The sequence below is a fragment of the Diprion similis genome, chromosome 9 (assembly GCF_021155765.1).
Source record: "Diprion similis isolate iyDipSimi1 chromosome 9, iyDipSimi1.1, whole genome shotgun sequence".
Lineage (NCBI taxonomy): Eukaryota > Metazoa > Arthropoda > Insecta > Hymenoptera > Diprionidae > Diprion > Diprion similis.
Window position 1 is genome coordinate 2,202,417 of NC_060113.1, and position 25,168 is coordinate 2,227,584.

The 25,168-nt window shown below is 36.4% G+C and overlaps 4 protein-coding genes across 5 annotated transcripts; all 4 read left to right on the forward strand.

The window, feature by feature from the left end:
- The first annotated feature begins 6,241 nt into the window (after positions 1–6,241).
- LOC124410587 lies at positions 6,242–8,697 on the forward strand. The gene is made up of 3 exons (XM_046889068.1): positions 6,242–6,427; positions 6,500–6,818; positions 6,964–8,697. The coding sequence occupies exons 1-3, from the start codon at positions 6,366–6,368 to the stop codon at positions 8,695–8,697; spliced, it is 2,115 nt and encodes a 704-aa protein (XP_046745024.1). The 5' UTR covers positions 6,242–6,365.
- Positions 8,698–10,315: 1,618 nt separating this feature from the next.
- On the forward strand, positions 10,316–11,433 carry LOC124410221 (troponin C, isoallergen Bla g 6.0101-like). Its single transcript, XM_046888429.1, has 5 exons — positions 10,316–10,544; positions 10,709–10,742; positions 10,840–10,983; positions 11,058–11,309; positions 11,387–11,433. Exons 1-5 carry the CDS (start codon positions 10,542–10,544, stop codon positions 11,413–11,415), a joined length of 462 nt encoding a protein of 153 aa, XP_046744385.1. The 5' UTR covers positions 10,316–10,541; the 3' UTR covers positions 11,416–11,433.
- Positions 11,434–12,921: 1,488 nt separating this feature from the next.
- On the forward strand, positions 12,922–15,241 carry LOC124410336 (troponin C-like). Of its 2 annotated transcripts, none has more exons than XM_046888612.1 (5): positions 12,922–13,127; positions 13,674–13,694; positions 13,886–14,029; positions 14,096–14,350; positions 14,874–15,241. In XM_046888612.1, the coding sequence occupies exons 3-5, from the start codon at positions 13,945–13,947 to the stop codon at positions 14,897–14,899; spliced, it is 366 nt and encodes a 121-aa protein (XP_046744568.1). In that variant the 5' UTR covers positions 12,922–13,127; positions 13,674–13,694; positions 13,886–13,944; the 3' UTR covers positions 14,900–15,241. The 2 variants fall into 2 exon arrangements, with proteins under 2 accessions (XP_046744568.1, XP_046744567.1); XM_046888611.1 differs by having other exon boundaries at positions 12,926–13,127; positions 13,674–13,701; positions 14,874–15,238.
- A 1,310-nt stretch (positions 15,242–16,551) lies between these two features.
- LOC124410335 (troponin C, isoallergen Bla g 6.0101-like) lies at positions 16,552–18,507 on the forward strand. Its single transcript, XM_046888609.1, has 6 exons — positions 16,552–16,792; positions 17,006–17,033; positions 17,194–17,337; positions 17,435–17,686; positions 18,045–18,151; positions 18,194–18,507. The coding sequence occupies exons 1-5, from the start codon at positions 16,790–16,792 to the stop codon at positions 18,077–18,079; spliced, it is 462 nt and encodes a 153-aa protein (XP_046744565.1). The 5' UTR covers positions 16,552–16,789; the 3' UTR covers positions 18,080–18,151; positions 18,194–18,507.
- Positions 18,508–25,168: the final 6,661 nt, after the last annotated feature.

Consider the following 25,168-nt stretch of genomic DNA (forward strand, 5'->3'; position numbering starts at 1 on the left):
ACAAACAAAAAAAAAAAAAAAATCAACAACAAAAAAAAACTAATTTCTTTCTTTTACAAAAATGATAAAAAAAAAAAAACAAAAACAATACAGAGCACGATATTAACGTTGATTCCTCGAATACTTTCATTTATGTTTATATACATATATATGTATATGCATTTATGGCTAATATATATATATATATATATATATGTATATATAGTTCACTCGATGAGTTGTATCCTAGAGAGAGGTAGAGAAAGAGAGAGAGAAAGGAGAGAATTTAATGGTCACGTTATGTTAGTATATTATATACTAAAGATAGAAGAAAATGTAGTCTTCATTTTTACCCTGATTATGATATAAGTATGATTTAATATTTTCATTGTTATATAATATTATAGATCAGTCGGCCGGGTTTAGAATCGTAGAGAATTTTCAACATGGAATTAGGTGAATTTAGGATCGACCGTTAGCGATTTATGTTTTCAGTTTTTTTTTTTTCTTTTTTTTTCTCTTTTTTTATTCCTACACTAGATTCTTTTAGTTTTCAGGATATGAATTTATTTTTCTACAAATCGTATACCTATAACTATATTATATAATTGCATTACTAATATGTGTGCGCGTATGTTAATTACACATGTTTGATCGCGTGTGAAAAGAAGAAAGGAATTCAAAAAAAAAAAAAAAAGACAAAAAGCAAGTTTAAGAGAAAAAAAAAAAATAAAACAAACGGTCAAATTATCTTCGACAATCGAAACAATATAAAACTATATACGCGTTATCTGCTGCTAGAGCGAAAGCGTATAATTACACCATAATTATTATGAAGAATATAATTTTTCTATAACAAATCATATAAATAAATGAACACATATGAATATATATATATATATATATATATATATATATTATATATTATATATATACACAAATGTATATTTACAAAAGCCGATAAATTTATATAATACCTTAGGTTTGTATTGCTAGTATTTTCCTTTATATTTTTTTTTTTTGTTCTTCTCATTTATTAAAAACCTAACATATATATATTATATACATTATTTAATATTATTCATTATTTAATTATTTTCAAGGTATACGCAATTTTTTACACGATCTAAATGATCCTTGACGTATCGACGCACGGTCGACGGACATTTGCCGGAGGAGAAAAAAGTGAAAATTTCGTTAAACAATTAGAGAAAGATTTCCATATAATTGCGTAGATGAAAAATCGATCTCTGGAAAAATCTGCGAGAGGGCAAATATAATCAGCTGCTATTTCGGGCAGCAATAAATTCACGTGTACATAACGTAGAGAGACGAGCGAACCATCTTTTCGTCTGTTAAATATACGAGTATAACATATGTATATACATATATAGACATATATGCAACATATCGCGAAGCGTACGAGCTTTCATTATCAATCGATACATATCAGTAACGTTGCCAAGACATTTTGAAAAATATACAAATAAATATGAGACGAGTTAAAAAGGGAGAGGAGTAAGAGAAAGATGATAAAATGATAATAATTATTATTTCAACCCGATAGATTAGAGAAATTGAAAACACCAGCCGTGATGACTTGTAAGTCTAATAATTCGTGTAACTCTATAATAAGTAGAGTCGTGATTTAATCGCGATCACTGTCGCATTCGAACACCAATGAAATCGATCGATTCGATGAAATTTTTCGTTTCGATAGTAGAGAAGAAAAAAAAATTGATAAAAAAAAAAAAAAAAAAAAAAAAAAAATTTCAGAATAAAGATTAAGGAAAATTTAAGATAACGCAATCGAATATCAACTCGTGTGAAAATATGAAACGATCGTTTTGTTTCGATGTTAAAGATGCGAGGTGAAAAAAAAAAAAGAATGGAAAGAAAGTCGAAGAAAAAAAAAAAAAAAAAAAAAAAATTGAAAAGAAAATCTCTGTGATTTTATAAAAGTCGTTCGGCCAAAGTTGCTGAGGCGGCGGCTTCTCTGACTAAACTGACATAATGGCACCGCAATAACGATCCGTAAACTAGGCGCAGGAAGTCTACACTTGAGTCATGTCGTCATTGTGATTTGTTTAACTGTTTGATTCAATCAACTTTACAACCGCCGGCTTTTGCGATCAGTGATTGCAGTTATGGTGTTAACATTATGCGACGTCCAAAAGCCAACGGGAAAACTGAATCATCGTGATTTAATCCGAAAAAAAAACAAATTCTCAACAATAACAAAAAAAAAAAAAAAAATCAAAATCAAGGGAAGGAAAAATTGCGACGCGTTGATATTCGGTCTGGCCGTGTAAAGAGGGTTGATAATAAATAAAAATAATAAATTCGGTGAGCTTGTAAACGGAAAGTAAAACGATTTTTAAACTATACATTATACCTACCTATATTCATTAGCTATAAATATAATAATATATAAAATGCAATTTGTATAACAAGTATTAAGGCTAAGGGTTACCACGACTTTGTTATACCGGACTTAGAATATAATATATTATATAATAACAACTGGGACGATTGCATTGTTAGAAATGTGACCGCAGAAATTTTCGCAATACGCGAAAAAATCGTCGACACTTTTGTTGAACTTTAAAAAGATAAGAAAGAAAGAATTAAGGAAAGGAAGAAAAAAAAAAAACGCGACGAGAATCAAAGCGAAACCTGATCGAAATTTTTCCTTCACCCAGAGTTACGATCAATTCACGTTATCGGCTCAATAAGTGGTGGAGAACGTCACACATACATATATATATATATATACATATACGTACCTAAACATATCATTTGCAAACGCCCAAATTTAACGCGTATTATATAATGATTATTATAACGATAGGCATGGCATAGTTTCTAAGCTTTTATCATATATATATATATATATTATTACACCTAATATGTAATATTATCGATATATAATTAGACTCGAAAAGATCGAGTCTATATAACCACTAAAAATCATATACATATCCTTAGCGTATGATGAGATTTGAGAGAGTTTATTTGTTAACATCTATACGATGTATATTATATATATATGCATATATAATACATAAACATCCAAAGACATATATCTATATCAACATTCATAAATATATACCTTACAAATCGTGTCTCTGTATATGTATATATATACACACAGGATATCGGATGTCAACTGAAACGATTGTAAGGACCTCAGTTCTTGCAATTAGTAAGCTTCTTCGTTATACCAAAAAAGCGTTAAGTAACGTCAAATTTGTTGCTATCCAAGTATTTCATCGGAAGTATATTCTCATATATTGAATAAATAGTTCGACCAGATGTCCTGTATCAGTGCACTCGATGTTGTCTTTTAACTTTTTTTTTCTCTACCTACTTTTAATCTCACCTTAACATATCAAAAACAAAGTTAAAGTTAACTGGAACAAAAAAAAAAAACAACAAAATAAAAAAAATAAAAAAAAATAAAAAAATCATGACAAAAATAACCACCAGGCTTCTGCTCTCTTCGTACAAAGATTGACGATCATTACTACTTTTTAATTGTCAGATTTTATAATTAGCTCTAAACTGTTACCAAAAAAATTTTATCCACACCCATCAGAAACGTGTGATTTTTATTTCATATTAAAAAGAAATCGGTCATTTTTAATTACAGAGTATTCTTTTATCGAAAAAATTAATTCCACCTCATACGCCTCATACGTGACTCTTTGCTGGCCCTATTAAAAATTTTGCTCAGGGTACGCGTGCAGGCATATGAGCATAGATTCTTGACCAGTGGAAAGAAAAAAGAAAAACGCTGTTACACTTAATAAATTTGAACGGAGCGAGCAGTACTTGGGTAATATTTATATAGATGTAAATGAATTAATTTTCTTAACTATGTAATTAACGATACTATTATAATATTTGGATAATCGATAATCCTGACGCTAAGAGTTAAAAATTATTTATAAAAGTCGCGAAACGTATACAAAATATTTAACGAGACGGAGGAGAAAAAATTTATAAGAAGACAAAAACGCGCGGAAAAGAGAAACACGGAATTTTAGGGGAAAAAAACAACAACATTCAAAATCGAAAACAGATCGTACCAAGACACGTTTCGTTGTAATAAACAATATTGTCTGAAGCACGTGAAAAAAAAAAAACAAAAAAAAAACGAGATTTTTGCGCAAAGCAAAACAATTGGAATAACGATATATCTACTTATACTTATTCTGTAAAAAGTCGTCGGATGCACTATAGGTAAAAGTAAAATAGATAATGATAATAATAATAATAATAATGATAATCAAGCGGTATTTTTGTACAGTGTCTTACGGTGTCAGATCGTTGCCGGAGCATCCGACGACTGCTTGAACGATAAAAAAATGAATAAATGAAACAAACGCTGAAAAAAATGAAGAAGATAAATAAGAAATACAAAAATCAGGCTAGAGCAAAAAAGAACTCCTGTTTCTCTAAGTCTAGTTACACTGCTATGAAAAGTATTGAGTCTTATCGCATAATAATACCCGAAAACCGTTTTCCAAAATTGGAAAAATTTCCATCACACCGTGAGCCGTACACGTGATTCATAAATGTGCGCTCATTTCGCACCCATGAACTGTATAAAAATAACACGAATAAAGAAACAAGTAAATAATAAACTTGGACAGTGAACATTCGGAGTTGTCACTCTGATAACCGCATTGCTGCTGCGAAATAAAAAGATACGAGTATATATTTCAATTTTCCTTTCGATCTATCAATTAACTCGGATCTTATTATCCATATCACCTATGTACGTGTATTATTTATATGGTGGCACATAGCAGTAGTCAAGTAAACGAGTCATATTTAAATATATTTGACGTGCCCCTCCCCATGAATCTTTTCAAGTTGCGTATAGCTTTGTTATAAATATATATATATATATACATACATAAATATATACAAATATGTATATACATACACATCTCGATGGATATTTTATGCCTAATGTTATAATTGATGTTACACAAATGTACACGAATGTGTGTATATTCTATATAATATATTACGAATTACCCTATATGGTACACATCTTTGGTATGGAATATATACATTTATCTATTCGAATTCTAACGTCTACGTGTCACCGTTTATTATGGTCGTTGATAATAGTAATAATCATGGTAATAATATTAATAATAATATTAATATTGTGTATGTGGAAAAGTCAAATGAATAAAGATTAACTACGCAAAATTTTCTTTATCACTTTCACTCGTCCCACCGCTGTCACCAATTTTTTTCCTTCAAGTAGATAAGTAAGAAAATTTTGTATTCTTAACTTTGTTATTTTATTTGTTTATTTTTTTGACAATTTCCTGTCCCGAAATGTGGTCAAATTCAAATGTTAACATCGAGTGTGTGGACGCTCATTGACGTACATACGAAAGCAATATCTATTGATTTTCAATGTCAATGGGACGAGATAATCGTTAGGAACTCCACGACATTCGGGCGATACGATACGCGATTACGAATCCGCCAAATGAATGACGAAACTCGATTTAGAAATTAAATATTTTACGGGAAGCTTGCGGTATTTGAAACCGAATAACGAATCAATCGTTTCAATTTTCCGGGGTAAGAAAATAAAGAGAGAAAGTTTCCACGAGGATGTGAAAATATTTTTAACCTTTCTTTTTTACATTCAGATTAGATAAAAAAAAAAAAAAAAAAAAAAAAAATTACGTTGCTTGTGATGACGTCGAGACACCGATGCGAGGGATAATTGGAGACTTGAAAATTTCATCAACGATCTAAGAGTCGAGTTTACCTGAATAATTGGTCGTCGAGTGAGTTAAAAAGCAATTATGCGGAAAATGGTGGTCGGCGAGTAAGCCTCGACTGATTAGTTATTAATTGTTCAAACTGCTTTCATGGGAACATCAGTCGCGTCGCGTCGCGTCGAGTTGCGAGGCGAGCTATTAACGGTGAAATTTTCAAACGTAATTCGAGTTACTGAATTTTGAACCAGCCGTTTGATAAGTTCGAGTGAAAAACGGTGGAAAAATGGATCAAAAAGAAACTCTGATAAGCTATTATCTAATTTCTATCAAGCATAGACATTCATGCGAGTGAAAAGTGCGAGGCACCCGACAGTTGCATCCAATACCTGCTTCTCTAGGGTTGAACAAACCAAAAACCATAAGCTCGGCTACCTCATCAGCTTCGAACAGTATCTGGGTACCCATAGTGACAATAATCCATCGCTAGATTGATCAGAGTGAATGTGGCCTGTGTGTGCAGACGGATTTAAGAAGCTTTAATTGATAATGAAGAGACACGTGTGTCGTTTCATAGTTCACCGTGCAACCAAATATCAGATCGTAGTCAGGCGTTAGGCGCCAGTGATCATGGGCTTCCCAACGTTTGATTCCAGTAAGGGATTGCCACCGATTCGTGAAACCGGTAAAAAGTAAGTTGGTAACGTTCTACTAAAAGACGAAAACAAGCTAACGATTACGATTGTCGATTTTTACCTGTCCAGAAAATTCGAGTTCTGGAATATCGCAATTGTGGCTCTGATGACCATCGCCATTGGTCTTCTTCTCACGACTTACGTGTTGGCCGGATTTTCAACGAGGAAAAAATCGGTCCAGGATATTAACGTGGCAAGCGAAATCTCTGATCTTCACTTCGCCCAGAATACCAGCGACGAAAATCGCACCATCATAAGTCAGAGGCTCCTGCCCATGGCTCAAACATACTGCAGGATAAGGAGCAACTGCGTTGTGACCTGTTCACGAATCCCAGCTACTTTAAGCCCAGGAATTATCGCCACTATATTTTTGGAATCCGAATACAAGGTGAGCTCACTGAATATCCATCAAGTACCCAGCGGTGGTTCTTCTTCTCAAAAGTTTGATTAACATCGAAAAGGATCAGAGTCGACTAAAGGGATTCATTCAACATTCGATCGACAATTTTTACTCAAATTAACATATTTTTCAGAGACGATGCGCAGACAAGGAGTTCGTCGAGGAGTTGGTGTTCGATAACTGCAGGTTTCCGGCCAATGAACTGAGCTCCGAATGGTTACCGATAAAGTTTCGGTTAAAAAAATTGACCCTGAGGCGTTGCGCACTGACGGCAATCGACATGGACGCGTTTAGCTCGGAGCCTTTCCAGGATCTTCGAGGCTTGGCCATGGTCGGTAACCGGATAAACGTCCTCAAAAAGTCGTTGTTCGATGGTCTGACGGGCCTTGAAAAGTTATCGATAGTGGATAACAACATTGGACTACCAGATGCGGAGTTGCTGGTCGGAACGGCGAACTCTCTGCGGGTTCTTCAGCTGGACAACGCGGTTCGAGGGGAAAGCACCCTGACGAAGGTAATCGGTAGTCGACCACTTCGCAGGGTCATCGTATTATCGTTGACCAGAAATCGTCTGCCAAGATTGTCCAGGAACATCTTCAAAAGCGTTCCAAACGCGCAGTCGATCTACCTTACCAACTCGGGTGTATCGAGGATCGATCCAGATGCTTTCGATCCTTTCTCCAGGAGCATCCGGCAGCTTTTTCTCGCCGGAAACGACCTCACCTCTCTTCCAAGAAACGTCTTCAGCCGTATCCTGAGGTCGAATCCCAACTTCAGAATCGCTCTCGCCAATAACGATTGGAACTGCAGTTGTGGTCTGGAGTGGCTTAAGAACCTGACCAACATCCTGATCGACGTTCCACGGTGCTCCAGTCCAGAACACAACGCGATGCTTCCGTTCACGCAAGCCAACTTCTGCGAACCATCCGACAGACCTTCCACCGTGACTTCAGACTCCACCGTGAAACCGATAATCGGTCATCCCGAGTCGTCGACGTTGAACTGCGACGAGAAGGAGCAAGGAACCAGCACGATATCGACTCGGAGACTCCTCTCCACGCAAGAATTCATCGTGAGAACAGGATCCTCGGGATCCTTCTTCTTCCTCAACCAGGGGATAAACGGTTCGGTTCACGTTCTCGTGGAATCTGAATCTAAATCGTACACTTTGATTTGGTTCGTCAAAGACCTTGTGAACACCGATTCGCAAGGTATGAAGTGCCTAACGAACGTCGTGGGTTCGGCAACGCTGACGGAGCTGCAACCTGGACTGGTTTACATCGTCTGTTTACTGGACACGAATACCGGAGACCTTACCTCGCCTTTTAACTGCCAATCGATCCAGACGCCGAGCAAAGAGTCCGGAAGGTTGTGGCTAACGGCTGAAGCCAAGACGCCGATTATCGGTGGTCTCACGGTGGTCTTGATAGTGGTCTGCGTTTCCGGAGCTATGGGTTCCTACTACATCATACGTCGTAACCCGCGGCTCCTGAAGGGCAGCAAACGCATCATTATGGTGAACCATAAAGCAGCGGATGCCATCGTGTTGCCAGCGGATTTCCGGCTGGATGCCTTGAGCAATACCAGTTCTTTTGCCCAGGAACCGGTGGTACCGTCAACATCGAGTTCGCGCAGAAGTACCACCAGCTACGTATCCGGAATTCAACCAACCAGAACTCAGCTCATGTCCTGGAGGATGGGAAGGATCAGGGAGATTCTGGCGTGCGAAAACCCTGACGATTGCAACGCCGATATCCCACCGCCTCTTCCACCCCCTCGCAAGAATTCGGTGGTTCCATCCCTTTTTCTCAGCCTTGAAGAAGCTGGAACCGATATCCAGGTACGCAGAGGATCGACGTCCGAATGAAGAAGAAACCTAGAACTGTGACTTGTTGTCCAGTTACTGATCGCGAGGTGTTGAATCAACGATAAATCAACGAAGTTTATAGAGTGCATCGATTAATTGGAAGGAATCTACCGACTATCACGACCCTTTGATAAGCTCTGAGTGTCGTATCGATATCCGTATGATCATGGACGAATCGTCGATCAGTTTAGCTGGTAATTGAGTGCCAAGTATGCGTTCACATTTCGCAAATGCGCACGCTGAGAGATTCTGCTTTTGGACTTGATTAATGGACTGCCATATGTCACAGACTATAGACGTGCGTGGCTATTGTTAGGAGCGTAAATAAAATGCAGATGCAATGCCAGCGATAATAAGTTGTCGGTTTAATTAAAAGGTGAAAAATTTGCTCAGTAATGATTCCGAGATAAAAAAAAAAAAGAAAAAAAAAAGAGGTAATTCATGGTAATGGAAATGCGGAAATCTCTTTCAGGCACCCAGAGATCAGAGGCTAAACACTCACTCAAGTGCTAAACGTAGGTGTGTAAAACTAATTCTCAAAAGGTATATCAGCGGTCTATTAATAACGTCTAGCCGGTCACGCGACCGGGCAACGACTGCGTTATCTGATTGGCTAAAGGGGGTTACGTTATATCTGTTCAAGATTGGAACCGCTGCTGGGTTAGCGAAGCTCTCTTCTTCTACGTACGAAAGGCCTCGGCAACGGGCTGCAATTCCTTAGTAAGGATATTGTACCGCCTGGCCAATCAAATTCAAGCCGCAAATTACAACGCCGGTGAATTTTGCAAACGGCTGTAAGATATATATGCAGCAGCGACATCGTCTGCGAGAAAAATGTTAAACAGTAGTTTCTAGCGCTTTTAAAATATAGCGTAGCTAGGTTTCATAGGTCGATTAACATATGATGCGTCCACCGTTTATGATGATAACTTGCAAAGTATATACATGACTTCGAAATTTATTTATAACGATTGGGAAAAAAAAATTGCGTGAAATAAAAATGAACCTGAAGATAATCCAGCAGCGAATGATCGATCATGTTTAGTTAGTATTCAGATAAGCAAGTTGACAGATTTAGGACGATGAGTAAACGGATTGAATGGATTTTAATCACGGGGGTTAAATCCGTCAAGTCCTGTGTACAGTCGGATACGAAAGTTTCTGTTACGCACGCCGATCGTAATGTCCTGTGAAAGAAATAATGAGAGAATAAAGTTATCCCTGAGTTTTAGAAGCTTAACCAGCGATTACAGTAAATTATAACGAATGACAGCGGAAAGCCAAAATCCATGAGTTTGTTTTTAGCTGATATTTTGTTCCGAATATTTAGAATAGTTGATAAGAAATAACAATTTCAACCAACCCGTTGTAGAAATCCGAGAAGCAAATTGAAAATCTATTACATCTAAGTATGTGAATAATAATAATAAGAATATCAGGCTGTGTTATATGCGGTATTTATTTATAAAGTGTAACTAACGACTAATCAACGCCTATAAACGCTTACGAATTATAACCAATAAACAATTATCGATCGTTGCCAATTAGCTGACGTATGATTGGCGATGATGCATTGCTGCAGCGTGCCGGAATGCAGCAGGCAACGTCAGTGCCTCGATCTTCGTTCTAGCTAATTAGTAGTGCGAGGTCGAACTTTCCGTCGGGTTTGAAAACAATTAGAAAAAAGTATGGCGCTTTTTAAGCCGTCGAACAATGTACTTCGCCATTTACATGACAATAAACTTCGTCAGTCAGCGAGACGTTGAGCAGCTGGAAACTCAGCGATAGCAGATCGAAATTAACGGTCTTCTTTATCCACGTCGACACAACTCACCGTCAGCGTCATGGTAATTAAACACTCTTCTAAAACAGAGTATCATAAATATTCGTCAAACGTTATATCGTCAAGATTCTTGTTTGATATGTAATCCAACTCGCCTTGGCATTCCAATTCCATTTAATGATCTTGAAAATCGAATTCGAATAAAGTTAATTACTTTCCAAATTTCAGGACGACCTCGACTTGTCCAAGGAACAAATGGACCGTGAGTAAATAATTTCTCTCCAATTGCATCGAGTGGTTAAAAATCGTTGCAATCCTAAATTTGTAAAAAACACTAACAACCAACGTTTGCTCCACAGAGTTGCAGCTGGCTTTCAACGCCTTCGACCCCGAAAAAAAGGGCTGCATAAGCACCGATTTGATCGGCACGATTTTGGCCATGCTTGGCCACGAACTTGACGCAAGAACGCTTCGCGATTTGGTCAGCGAATTGGACATAGACGGTGAGGATTCAATTTGGAATCCGCAGGGATTAAGGGTGGCTCTTTTTTTTTTTTACAACCAACGCCATTTTCAGGGACCGGGGAAATACAGTTCGAGGAATTCTGCATGCTGGCCTCACGTTTCATCGTCGAGGAAGACACGGAGGCGATCGCTAAGGAGCTCAGAGAAGCTTTCCTGCTGTACGACAGAGAAGGAAACGGCTACATAACGACCGACGTCTTCCGGGACATTCTTAGCGAGCTCGACGATAATCTGCCCGAAGAAGAGCTCGACATGATGATCGACGAGATCGACGCCGACGGATCGGGAACCGTGGACTTTGAAGGTTGGTTTTAACTGATATATTTTTTAGAGTCTAATCGATCGCCGTAATCGGTTCACTCTGCATTTTTATCATTGCAGAATTCATGGCAGCGATGACTGGAGGATAAAGCAGTTTTTCCAAGGGGGAAAAAAACACAAAATCGAACATGATATATACGTCGACTACTATTGCGAAATAAAGTGAATAATAACGACTTGGTTATCCCGCTTGCATGTTATACATTATATTATACATACGTAATTACTTTATTCCCTTTATTACTGTGCTGCCTAAATTTCCGAGGCGAAGTGAAAAATTATTCTGTATTATACCGTCAAGATTAAACGACGATAAATATATTTATATGATTTTATATTGTGATAGTGATGATGCAAGCATTATATTATACGTTATACTTATATACAACATTATTGTAATATTATATAAACGTATTAAAAATCAATGAAATAAAATCAATTTTCAACTATAATTAATAATGTCCCTCTAAAAATCTTTGAATATATAATATTCCCAAATTTTCTCTACTGCTTTCGAATATACTATGTATACATACGTGTATTCCGAATAATTTAATTAATAACTCAATTAGCTGGAAAATCAGCTACATGTTTCGTGAAAATTTTAATACTAAGAAAAAAAAAACACGATGATTACTCAGTGCGTGTTATATATATATATAGCGAGAACGAGTTTAGAACACATCAGTCTTGCACCTAGGCTGCAATACAAGCGGGTACAAATGAATAGAATTGAAATGGCGAATCAAAAATAGATTTTTCCCCTCTCCAAGCCACGTATATAGACACATAAACAAGGCTCATAGGGCACGTAGTAGTAGTAACACGTGTTGAACACGGCACGATACATTCATCCGTTTAATTTCCGCGACACTAATTTGGCAAGTAAAATTTGCGCAACGTTGAATTGAGGGAAAGTCAATTTAACGACAATTTTTCGGTACGATAAATAAAATCAAAAAACGCGATAGTTAATTGCTGAGAATTAATATGTGTAGAATAAAAATTCTTATCGAAATTCTCATCCACTTTGGATAATAATTGATCGATCATTCTACACCTTATTTTCTAATCAACTCCGCACTTTTCGCACATTTTCGCTGCGGGTCGATTAATTAAAATACCTGCCAACAAACCTCGGGGCGAAGACAATCGCGTTTAATTGGCAATTAAATTTCGCACCCACGCCGATATGAGGGAATGAAATTTTGTGGAAAAATCTTCTCTTTGTTATTCCCGTTCGTGGCTCACAGCAAAACCAGTGGATTTCGTGCCTCCTATTCTCCAACGTCGATAATGGAGGCCATAAAACGAGGATCCAAAAAACACCTTTTGCGCAAAATATATTATCAAATATGCTCGCCGGTAGCTGGTGAAGGTATACTGATTGAAATGATTATTCCTGGTCTTTTGGGACCACGTGACGATGATCGATGCCGAAGAGATTCGTCCCTGAGTTGTGCGAGATCAATAAGTGCCCAGATGGTAAACAGATTCGGATCGCATTGCACAAACATGCACCATTCGAGATGACTGTTGAAACGTGCAACGAGGAATTATTCGTTGCGAAATAAATCCGTACAGCATATGATGAAGGGGAGTTCGTAAACCGCTAGAAAAAAATAATTAGCCGCACCTCGACCTAGACATGAATCGTTTATATATTTGATCCGGAATGATCTCGACGAGACAGTAGGTACCTTTGAGAGATACTGTCTGGCACTCTTCATCGCCTCGCCACAAATCAATCGGCCGTTATTTATCGCCTCGACGTCGTCGTCGCCATATCGACCCAACGATGGTAATTATTCACAGATTGCAAACTGGTTACGAAAGTAACGAAAGTAACGAAACTCGTGCTGTTCATCACTGCTTTAGTTCGTCGACTCTGTTATCATCGTAATTTTTTTTTTTATTCCTCACTTGTAATGTAGGGAAAAGAATTTCACTTGTTAAATTGACTGAATATTTTTTTAATCCTGAGAAAATATGGCACAAGTAACGATTTACTGTCGTTTATTTAGCTGTTAATACTATCTTCTCTCTGCTTATTTAATATTGAAAATGTTAGTCTAGATAACATCATTTTTCAGATAAATAAAGCCTTGATATTAAATATTTACAAGAGAACATAGCACGAGTGAAGATGTTATAGGTACTAGATTTTCTGGTCACTGCTACAAAACTAATTTCCAAAATATGTGTTTCCTTCAGGATAATCATCAAAAATGGCATAACAATTGCGCTAGAATTTTTTCGCCGTATCCCCACAACGTAGTAATAAATTTATAAAAATAATTCATCAAAATTTAGCCCAAATTAATCCTTTCTCTTTTTCACGTTTCAGGATACTCTGGACAAAGCACAGGTAGCCCGTAAGTAAAAAATTTAGATAACAAGAGTTTTGGTTTTTGACAATAAACGCCGTTTTTGAGTATTTTATTTTATTCTTTTTCGCCATTTCCAAAGTGGACAGTCTAATTGGCCAAAATATATATATATATATATATATAACTGAGATGGTCAGATTTTTAAACTCGTGGCTACTTTTCACTCCAGAGTTACAAGCTGCCTTCGACGCTTTCGATCACGCTAAAAAAGGATGCATAAGCACTGACATGGTCAGCACGATATTGGTGATGCTTGGCCACGAGCTGGAGGAAGGAACGCTGGCAGATATCATCGAGGAAGTGGACGAAGATGGTGAGTATTCCAAAAAATTAGAAAAATCTTTTCAGTATTTCCAAGAGTGTTATTGTTACTTTTCAGCGTCGGGAGAGCTCGATTTTGTTGAATTTTGCACCCTGGCTGCGCGTTTTATCGAGGTTGAAGAAGACACGGAGGCGATCGAGCAGGAATTGAGAGAAGCATTCCGACTTTACGACAGAGAGGGAAACGGCTACATAACGACCGACGTTTTCAGGGATATTTTGCACGAGCTTGACGACAACATTTCCGAATACGAGCTCGACATGATGATCGACGAGATCGACGCCGACGGTTCGGGGACCCTGGATTTTGAAGGTAGGTACGCGAAAAAGTTATTTTAGATTAAAATTTGCTGCTACGAAAATTTATCATTTGAATTCGGAAAACAGAAAAATTTCAAATTTCGTCGGAAAAAATTGCAAGAAAAAAGAAAAAAAGGAAACAACGATATCCCTCTTTACTTGTATCACGTGACAAAAAATATATACAGATTAAATTGAATCTGCATGCTATTTAATTACAAACTTTGAGGTATGTAGATTGAGTTGGCATTGTGTCCGTTGATTGTTATTTTTGGAACTCGTTGACCAACTCCTATGGTTCTCGTTTGTACGCAGCTGTTGTCATATCAAGCTTGATTACTTTTGAAATCGAATTATCTTGGACGATATTAAGACTCAGAGTGATTTTGATCTCTTTGAAATTTGACACGTTTTGTTTTTTCAAAGGCGTGATGAAAGGAGAGAAAACAGGTCAGAATTAAGAAAATCCATTCAGCAATTTATCTCGTTTTCTTCGATTTGTATTTTATATTTTCTTTCATTTCTCCATCTTTCAGAATTCATGGCTGTGATGACGGGGTAGGAGAGAATCGCTTTATCAACTACCGAAAGATTCGATCGATCTCTTCGCAAAAAAATCAAGAGTCTCGAGCAGATTATCCACCTCTTTTACACACAAGAAATGTGATAATCATATAATTATATTATTTATGCAAATAATTTTTAGTTTCGGTAATATTTTAATATTTATACAATACATTATACAGTTTATACGCTTCTACAATACAGCTGATTGCTAGTCTTTAGGTATTATATTGTGTACTTGCACCGATGCCAACGTCTTATTATATACGTGTTACGAATAAACTATATTGTAATAATTTCTTTATTGTTTTTGGTTTTTGAGGAAAAACATATGTTCTTCATTTTTTAATTTTATAACCAGTCATTATGTACACATTTTAAGGACTTTATTCTTTTTCACAACTACTCGATATCAGATACAGTAATCAACAGAAAAAATTCAGTTCAGATTTGAAAAGAGAAAACAAAAGTTGAACTTGTTTTTTTTTTTTTTATACTTTTGTGCAAATATCAATTTAAGATTTTTTATAAAAACATGAAAGTCGCTTCTAAACATTGTATGCAAAACGGTGCAAACAATTATACAAGACATGTTAAACTGAACACACTTAGCATTTTAAATATATATTATTCAATACTTCGTTTATTTTCGAATTATAAGGAATTAGCAGTCTATATAGATCCGCGAAATTAGCAGGGTGCTAATTTTTTGCCAATTTTCCGCCATACATCAAGTGTGTCATTTCACATCACGTGTCTCATCAATTAAAACAATAAACAGAAGCAAAAAAGAACGAAGAATATAAGAATTACAGATTTGAGTCCGACAGGCTCGATTTAGTGGCTGATTTTTCATGCCTGAAGATAACAATGATTTTCTCGTGATTTGTAATTTAGACGCCATATTACCTTCAAGCTCTAACAGAATTCTGGCTCATGATAAGTTTCGGTTTTCCAACATTGCGAAAAGTAGATTCTCTTAACGTTGACTGTCAGTGCAACGAAGATCGAGCTGTTTCTGGATTAAGAAACAATTGTTGAAAATATCCGCGGTGCCAAACCGACGCTTTCGATAATCAGCTTTAAAATCTATAAACAGATTTCATAGAAAAGGAGGGAAGGACGTTCAAGTAAAAAAGTTGTTAATTTTGTTTTTCAAAAATTCTTCCTTCCAAAAAAAATTTCTGCAAATTCCTTTAAATTTTACAAACAATTTGAAATTTTTTCTCTTTTTTCTTCCACACGTCGATCAAGCTTCGCGATTTTTCATCATACAATATTCCGGACTAAAGGTTCGATCGAGATAATTAATTGGCATATTTTTTCACCAACCTCGTTTCGCCGACGGGGTGCGGAATTTTTTTCTCTTTGGCACGTGCGCTCTTCTGGCTCGGATAAATAATACAATAATTAATCACCGCAACCCCGTCAGAAGACGATTCGGGGTTTCGTTTTTGGGCGTGATTAGAGTTTGCAGGGTTTTGCCAAATAATTGACTGACCTCCATATCGATGTCGACGCTCTAAGATAGAGAGCGACAGAGAGAAAAAGAGAGAGAGAGAAAGAGAGAGAGAGAGAGACTAATGCACCTCGACGACAACGGATATATTTGTAGAATTAGCAAGCTGCAGTTGAAACGAGTTGCGGATTTTAGGAGGGGCGGGAAGGAGCTAATCTGCTGCAACAACGTCCTCGAGGCGGGAGTGAAATCCGCTAGATTAAAACATTCCCCAATATTTGCTTGTTATGTCACCTTTATACACCAGGAATCTTTATAAAACGCTCAAAACTACTCGCGAGTCACGGTACTGCCAGTGCTTTTGTAAAGTCGAGAAGAACGAAGAGCTTTTCACATCAGACTTGCTGATACGTTTCCTATTTCACAAACATGGTTCGTCTCTGAATTACCGTACTTACTTTCCATTTCCGCAAAAAAAAAAAGGATAACAACTTTGAGGGAAGCTGTCAATTAATAATTTCTAACTGATTGTAAAAAGTCATCGATTTTGTACCCATAGTTTAATTTTCTATTCGAATGATATTAAAATTTTAATATTCTGTGGTTCTTAAGTAATCGTGATTTTTTTTTTTTTAATCCCCACAGGATGACCTAAACAAGGACCAAATTGTGCGTAAGTAGCCAATCAGTTTACGATGGTGCAGAATATATCGGAAAATTTTTAAGTGTCGGGGTGGGGGGGGGGGGGGGGGGGGGGTGAAATCATTGAGCTGAAATACCTAAAAAAAATTTTATATTACCTTCACTACAATCAAATCGTAATTTTTCCGCAGTTCTTAAGAAGGCTTTTGACGCTTTTGATCACGAGAAAAAGGGTTGCATAGGAACAGACATGGTGGGAACGATTTTAACGATGCTGGGACACGAGTTGAGCGAAAACACGTTGGCCGAGATAATCGCGGAGGTGGACGAGGACGGTGAGTGATCCGAGTTTTTGAGTTGCTGTCTTCGAGTTTTTTGTTCAGGAAATATGGGATATTTAAAATCCGATTGATTTTCTACTGTCGTCGCCAGGATCCGGGGAACTCGAGTTCGAGGAGTTTTGCACCCTGGCGGCGAGGTTCCTGGTCGAGGAAGACACCGAGGCGATGCAGCAGGAGCTAAGAGAGGCCTTCCGGCTCTACGACAAGGAGGGAAACGGATATATAACGACCGACGTCTTCCGGGACATTCTTCACGAACTTGACGACAAGCTCTCGCCAGAGGAGCTTGATCTTATGATAGAGGAAATCGACGCCGACGGATCAGGGACTCTCGACTTTGACGGTAAGGATATGAAAATTTATATCCGTGAAGCATGATTGGATCTGAAAGTGAAAATTTCGAGCTCTCCAACTTTCTACATAGATTTATCAAAGTCTAAACTGCGATTTATTTTCCAACTATTCTATCCCGAAAACAAAAAAGCGGTACAACTTTTGAACTTTGTTAATTAGTATAAATTATTATTTACTTCTAAGTGCGTATTTGCTATGAAAATTGGTCCTAGAATTGGCATCGTTAAAATTTACCGAGATTTTTTGACAAGGGTTAAAAGTTCCTCAAAATCTCCATATTTTATAACCACCGTCACTGACTGGCTATGTTTTGCCGTTAATATAATATGTCTGATTTTGATTTTCAGAATTTATGGAAGTCATGACGGGCGGCGACGACTGAAGCTTTTTCCACCTACGAATTTATACATGCGCGAAAAAAGACTCGCGATTAAAAGTGTAACAAATAATGAAAATGCCTTGTTTTATAAGTGGGATAGCAGAAAAAAAAAAAAAAAAAATTATATATAAAAAAGTGAAACTTCGTTACTATGTTTTTTTAACTGCAATAACTTCTCTTTTTCTTTGATCTTTTCTGTCGCAAATCCATCGGTGAAGTGAGTAGTGACTGATACAGCGATTGATACAGTCGACAACGCTGTTAATCTCTCTCTCTCTCTCTCTCTCTTTCTTAGCGTGGAATCTCGAAGAGATTTACGACCAGAGTTGGCCAATAAAAGATAAATGCACTTGAATTAAATTCTTAATCACCTCGCGGTTGTTAATCAATCGTACAATAAAGGAACATTGAGAAAAAGTGGTGAATGTGAAGAAAAAAACGAGCACCCAATTATGCATATGTATATAAATAAATCAATTTGTTCGAAAATTTTATTTTTAATTAAAAATCTACTGCATTCTTCGATTAATTATTCATCACAGTCGTTTTTGTTACTCCTGATTCACTGCAACTGGTCCGACACCACCGCTCACCGAGTGGCCGAGTAGTTAGGCGCAACAAAAAGTATTTGACATCGAGAGAAACGATCGACTAACGTAGCTGCGAATTGTGACGAGTGAAGCAATAGAGCCGAGAATGATTTCAATCACGTTTGTTGTACATATAAAGAGTTGAGATTAATTAGCGGTTAAAAGCACGCCGTCAGTTGATCAACTTGTCAGTTCGTTAGGCTGTAATTTTATAGCGCCATTTATACACATTGCGTACTTTTCTATGGATAAACAATTCACCGGTTTGAAGTTGAAAAATTAAATTCGAGGGGCCTTGTTAACTCATAAATTATAGGCAATCATAATTAAAAAAGAAATAAGCTTTTATTATTCATTGGTCTCTGGTTTTTCATTTTTATTATCCTTCGCCATATTCTCAAATTTAGTGCAAAAATATTTCTTTCGTGGTAATCCAAAGCACTGCAGGTACTGCAACAAATTCTTGACAATTGTTTACACTCCAATCGTTGATCACAGCGAGACTTTTTTTTCTGTTTTAATTAATCTCAATATGCAGAGTTTGATCAACGGAAGAAGATTCGCATCGTGTAGGCAACATCCGGCGATTAAAAGTGAGGAAAAAAAAAACAATAAGAAATGTATTCAGGACTTTGAAACCGGGTCACTGTCTCCATATACCAACGTTTATTTACCCCGATAAGTGTCGTAAGGGTGCGCGTGATAATTGACCCAGTTCACGTCGTTCCTAGGCTGCAAAAGCAGACACACTTATGCGGTTCATGGAGTTTCGCAATTCGTTGAATTCACGGCCCCCTAGAATTTAGAGCCTGGAGAGAAAATCGCGGTCCGTTAATTAAAGTACGAATGCAACAGTTTCACGTCATTTCTGAACCGGCCTCGACTAAAGACTCGACGTTTATTGAGGCGCATACCTGCATCTCATTTCTAATATCTGCCAATTAAGTACAGGTACCTGCAGGTGGAAATTTGAAAAGACTTTGTAACTATTGCCTAGCTAGCAATCATCTCAAAACGGCGTTGCAACATTGCTATAATATAAATAAACTGCGAGTTACTACACGGTGTAATAATCAACGGCTAAGTTGATAATTGGACTGTGAGAAAGATGGCCAAATTCGGCTCTGCATTGGCTCGCCATACGTTCAGTTATTATCCTTCTGACAATTGCAAGTAATTTTCTCACACCGTGCAGGTAACGGAAACATTCTATGCAAAATTATTGCGAATTTTTCAGCTCCTCCGCCGGTGAGTGGGTCGTTTTTGACTCCACATTTCATCGTTTGATCTCTAAAATCTTTGGGATCGTTAGAATTATTGATCGACCGTAGAAACGTCTTTGAAAGCTGGACAATAAAAGTGCATTACGTTACGACGAAGGCATTCTTACTTGTTACATCGCCGCCATAACGCGAGCTCGAAGCGCCTGGACAAAAACTAGAGCAAACATTTGCGTAATCCGGGCTGTCAGGGCGATGCCGGCAACCGTAACGAGCGATCGATGTTTGAAATTTATCGACTATCGGCACAACCGATCTTTCCTTTCGGACTCACGAGACGCAGAGATCTAGTTTCAAATAGACACAATTATTGTTTGTCGGCTACTCGGCAATTCCACCGCATGACTTTATTTAGGAACACCTCGATATTGTCCGATCGAATCGCGACTCTTGATGGTCACGGAATTACCAACAAAGAGAATGCAGAAATCTGAAGACAATAACGTCTCCTTGAAGAAACAGAGTCATTAGAATATCAATCAATAAGTTACAAATTAATTGGTAAGAAAACGAAATTTAAATTTAAGTAGGTATGTGATAAAAGTTGAAAACTGAATTGAAGAAAAAAAAGAAAAAGAAAAAAAAACAATTTTCACACCAAAGTGATGAAAAAATCGTTCGAAACAGAAAAAAAAAAATACTGATTTCGTTTTTCGATCAGCTAAAAAATTAATCTTTACGTAAAAAAGATTTTGAGAAAATTTTTCAGCCTTATTTTCGATACACGCTTACGTAAGACTTTTCTACATTCAATCCAATCCAAAATCCAATTGAAATTTTTTTTTTTTTCTGAATCCAAATTTGTATTTCCTCAATTTCACCCTAACAAGATGAGGACATTTTCTCTTTCTCTCTCTCTCTCTTCTTTACACCATACGCATGCAACACGAATCTAATTCGCTGATAATTATCATCAAGGAATCTCAGTGCTGTACGAATGCAGCCTGAGCGATTAATTATTCTCTTCTGACCGTAAATTCATGCGCGGTTGTGCAGTTGTTGCGTGGCTGCTGCGCTAAGCGAGCTCCCAGTTTCATCCGGAAAATTTAATGCGGCGTATCGCAGGACGTTGGTTATACTTGTTACGCAAAAGTGCCGAGATCTCGCTCACTCAGTGCAGAAAACGTCGGCGTTGTGCACTTTGTGAAATGCAAATTGAAATTCTAATCCCATATTTCAATCGATCCCATTCCGTTACGTTCCGTTTCCCATGGCTAAACGTACTCTCGAAGCCTCTCCTCGTTGGCGTAGAATCTCTTATACTTACTGATAATCTCATGGCCAACATGCATCATGTAACGCGATGCGAATAGTATGCAGGTATAGGACATTCTTTTGCCGATTATAAGAAAAAATACATTTTTCGTTATTCCATATCGTTAAACCGCAAGTCTTGAATCCACTTGCATTTTTTCAGAATACTTTTCCCCAGAGGTTTAATCGCATTTTGAATTTTACTTGTTTCTTTCGTTTTCAATTAATATTAATAATAATAATAATAATAATAATAATAATAGTAATTTCAATACAATTTTAATCTTTAATCAACACGTGGTATCGACGACTTCCGCCTTTTATTTGACGCCGTTGAATTCACGGTTGTTTGATCGTGTTTTAAATACTAGTTTTTCAACCGATTAATCTACGAGATTCTGATAAATCGACTATATGTATAAATTCGATCAAAAATTAGTTTTGCTTTCTTGAGTAGTTCAGCAAGGGCTGAAAAAATATATAACATCAACTACTGAAACTAGGCAAAAAAAATTCACCATCACTGGACTGTTAGCCAATTCTAAAAAATTAGAATTAGAAACTAGACTAAATCAATTTTATGCTCGTGCAAAACGATTCTGGTATTTTTTTTAGTCGTGTTATGCCAACATTCATTGGATTTCAATACCTACATCAATCGCCCTGTATATGTATATGTTATATGTCCCCCATTTTTATTGGCTTGTATAATAAATTTTGTAAGCATTTTCAGAATTATTCAGCAAAGTAATTAATTTTAACCAAAGCAAAAGCAACGGAATTTTGTATTTTTTTTTTTTTTTTTTTTCACTAATGAAAGTTAAGGTTTTTTTTCCACAAAATTTATAGCGTGCTCTAAATTCCATTCAAGTTCACTGTGCCAGTGAGTTTTTAACAACAACTTTTTCCCGTTCCCTCCCAACTTTTTTCTCATCCTGCACCTGTTCTTCCTGGCCACTTTTAGTCTCTCTTTTTCGCGTTTCATCTGCGGTGTGATTAGTTACGGGTTCGGGATATTGGGTTGGAAATGTTTTTGGATGTTTTTCATCGACTTTTTGATCCAGCGGTGTATAAAACGCCGATTCGAAACCTTTGACGAAATTCCCCAGACGGTGAAGATGGATTTTATCTAATCGGAGGTGAAAAACGTCGCTGGACGTGCTCCGGGCAAAAATAATTCAAGGACTTCTTTCCTCCTAAAGAGAAATTCCAAACTATCAAGTGTCGAATGTTGATTCGACCGCAAAGTGAGGAGAAAATTTTTTTACACATTTTAATGAATAAATTTCTGTCGGCGCAATTTTTTCATTTCCATCTCAGAATTTTGGAAACTTTATTATTGAATGAAATAATGATCGATGAGCGATTTCGTGCGTGAATAATCGATATTATAGATTTATATCGAGGTTCAGCGTCAGATTAAGCAATAAAATTTCTACGTTCGTTCTTCGATTGTTGTTTTCTCTGCAGGGACGATCAACAACAACGTTATTTAAAATTATTTTCACGATCGAGAGAACGAATAAAGTATCGATGATCAACCGAAGGAAAGCACCGAAGTAAGACAAAGCGTTCGAGGCACGCGAATAATACCGCGAGTCCGATATTATATAGACTTCCACGTTAGAGGAAAGCGTAAGTTTTGCGTAAGGTATTGTAAAATGACAATATTTAACGCACTCAAATCACACACTAAAGAATTATCCAAGAATTCTTATGCGACGTAAGAAAAAAATATTAGCGCAAAACCCGCGGGACGATTAGTTACGAATTATTGTGTTTCTTTACAATCCTAATTTCGTTCACAATATCAGTGCGACTAGAATCATAAACTTGGCACTTTCTCTTTCAATTAGGTACTTAAACCAGGTTTTATTAGCTGCTCTAATTATAATTTATGATCACTCAGAAATCCGCGTGTAAATACATTTATCAAAGTCCAAGCCTCGCCGTTGTAGGATCTATATAAGTTTTTATTTTACTTGCATACCGCAATAAAATCTACAAACGAATTTACGTTTATATAATTCATGCCTTGTAACAAGTGTAATGTGCGGAAATTTTTCCACCACATATTATTCACTTGGCCGGAAATAGAATTGTTTTTAAAAAATCACATCCTTACTGTGCAGGATTTGCTTAAAAAAAAACGAATCGAAATACGAATGGAAAGTAGCCAACCAACTTATACAGAAATAATGTGGATAATTGGAGAGAAATTACTCGAGACATTAACAACTGTCCGACCAATATACAATATTTTACAGAGCTTTTACACTGTGCGGTGATATTTATCTCTGCACGCACCTAATTATCGGCTACATTATAATATAATAACAGGCTAACTAAATAAACATTTAAAATCACGATGATTATCCTGATTACACTTATCAGCACCAGCGACTATCACGATTTGGTCTAGGAAATAGATTTACAAATTTTTCTCACTTCTCAGACGAATATCGACCAGCTGTTATTGAGAATTGACAAATTTTATGACCGCCGTTTTTAGATATATGGGATATTCCACGCCAACTCGACGAGGAAAAATTTTTTTCTATTTTTTTTATCACCTAATGCGGAATTTTGAAATTTTTAAATTCAATTTTTTTACCGAGTAGAATGTCAAGAAAAAACATGAAATGGATCAATCACTCGTCTGTTTTCTCGGTGATTTTTCGATGCGGAAACGAAAAAGATTTATTTATTTTGTCCGTTATCACCTTAGATATTAACAATAACAATTTTCTCTCAATATTTATATAATATAAATGTAATGAAAAAAAGTAACTTACAATCCTATCAACTCTTATAGATATTTTTCGCGATCAATTAATTCTGCAACATTTTGATGGTAATAATTCGAAACGATATTTTTATATTTATATTTATATACATATTTAGAAGTCAAAGAATCGTCTATGCAATATGATGTTATCGTATAAACGTAATCCTGTCGCCATAATATCGACGTATTGAAAATTTAGAAAATCAAATCGTAGATATATTAAACATAATTATATACACATATGTAATACCTATGCATGTAATCTGTCTGTCCCGAAAGTTGCGTCAGCGTGATTTTCTAAATTTTCAAGATAACATCGGTCTTCCCGCATCGAGGTGTGTTGATTATTTCATTTTTACCTTTGCATAACGAAGCACTTAACGTATTTTAATTGACACGATAATGCCGATCGGATATCTTCCTATCTCATCCCAGAATAAGACAAGAAACTAAATAAATTACGTATTCGATGAATAGTTCCGGTTTCTCCAAGTTAAAGAAAAATAAAAAGAAAATGAAAAAAAAAAGAAGCATCATTTTCGAGTGTATTTTCAAAAATCAATATTGCTGGTCATGCAGGAATCATAATTACGATGGTGCAATCGCTTAGAAAAATAAAAGCAATAGAACAGCGTATATGTACATGATATACGTTGTTGTATGTATAATAATAAATGTCGAACGAGTTTATCGGCTGAAATCTTATCACATATTTCAACGTGATTGGCATAATTAAATCACTGCTCGATAGATACATTCGCGCAAGGTTTAAATAATATTTAACAGCACGTGTGGAAGAATTTTGTCCATGAAAAGTCGTGCAAAGCTGTTACAGCAATTCATTAGAAAGGCTGTGCTCGTACCTATACGTTCAAGTACCGTATTTGCTAATGCATGCAGTGCAGCCGATATGCAGTTTTCTGCATATAATCAGACTAAACAAAACGACAGAGATTAAAAAGCGAAAATCAAACTTTTCGATGTAAAAAAATTTTCTGCGAAATGTATAACAATTTTAAATGAAAATTTTAACAATTTTATTTGCACCAGAGACCCGTTTAGTTGTGAAAAAAAAATGGCATACTTATCATAGCTATAGAATATATTCACCGCAATTACCATTGTAATAATAATTTATTTATTTTTCTCCTACTCTTATCTAATTCAAACTGCCAATCAA

Coding starts and splice junctions, on each gene's coding strand:
- LOC124410335 (XM_046888609.1), top strand. Junction 17,034..17,193: donor AAACAAGGACCAAATTGTGC/GTAAGTAGCCAA, acceptor ATTTTTCCGCAG/TTCTTAAGAAGGCTTTTGAC. Junction 17,687..18,044: donor AGGGACTCTCGACTTTGACG/GTAAGGATATGA, acceptor TTTGATTTTCAG/AATTTATGGAAGTCATGACG.
- LOC124410221 (XM_046888429.1), top strand. Junction 10,743..10,839: donor GTCCAAGGAACAAATGGACC/GTGAGTAAATAA, acceptor TTTGCTCCACAG/AGTTGCAGCTGGCTTTCAAC. Junction 11,310..11,386: donor GGGAACCGTGGACTTTGAAG/GTTGGTTTTAAC, acceptor TTATCATTGCAG/AATTCATGGCAGCGATGACT.
- LOC124410336 (XM_046888611.1), top strand. Junction 14,030..14,095: donor CGAGGAAGTGGACGAAGATG/GTGAGTATTCCA, acceptor GTTACTTTTCAG/CGTCGGGAGAGCTCGATTTT. Junction 14,351..14,873: donor GGGGACCCTGGATTTTGAAG/GTAGGTACGCGA, acceptor TCCATCTTTCAG/AATTCATGGCTGTGATGACG.
- LOC124410587 (XM_046889068.1), top strand. CDS start 6,366: ATGGGCTTCCCAACGTTTGATTCCAGTAAGGGATTGCCACCGATTCGT. Junction 6,428..6,499: donor ATTCGTGAAACCGGTAAAAA/GTAAGTTGGTAA, acceptor TTACCTGTCCAG/AAAATTCGAGTTCTGGAATA. Junction 6,819..6,963: donor TTTTGGAATCCGAATACAAG/GTGAGCTCACTG, acceptor CATATTTTTCAG/AGACGATGCGCAGACAAGGA.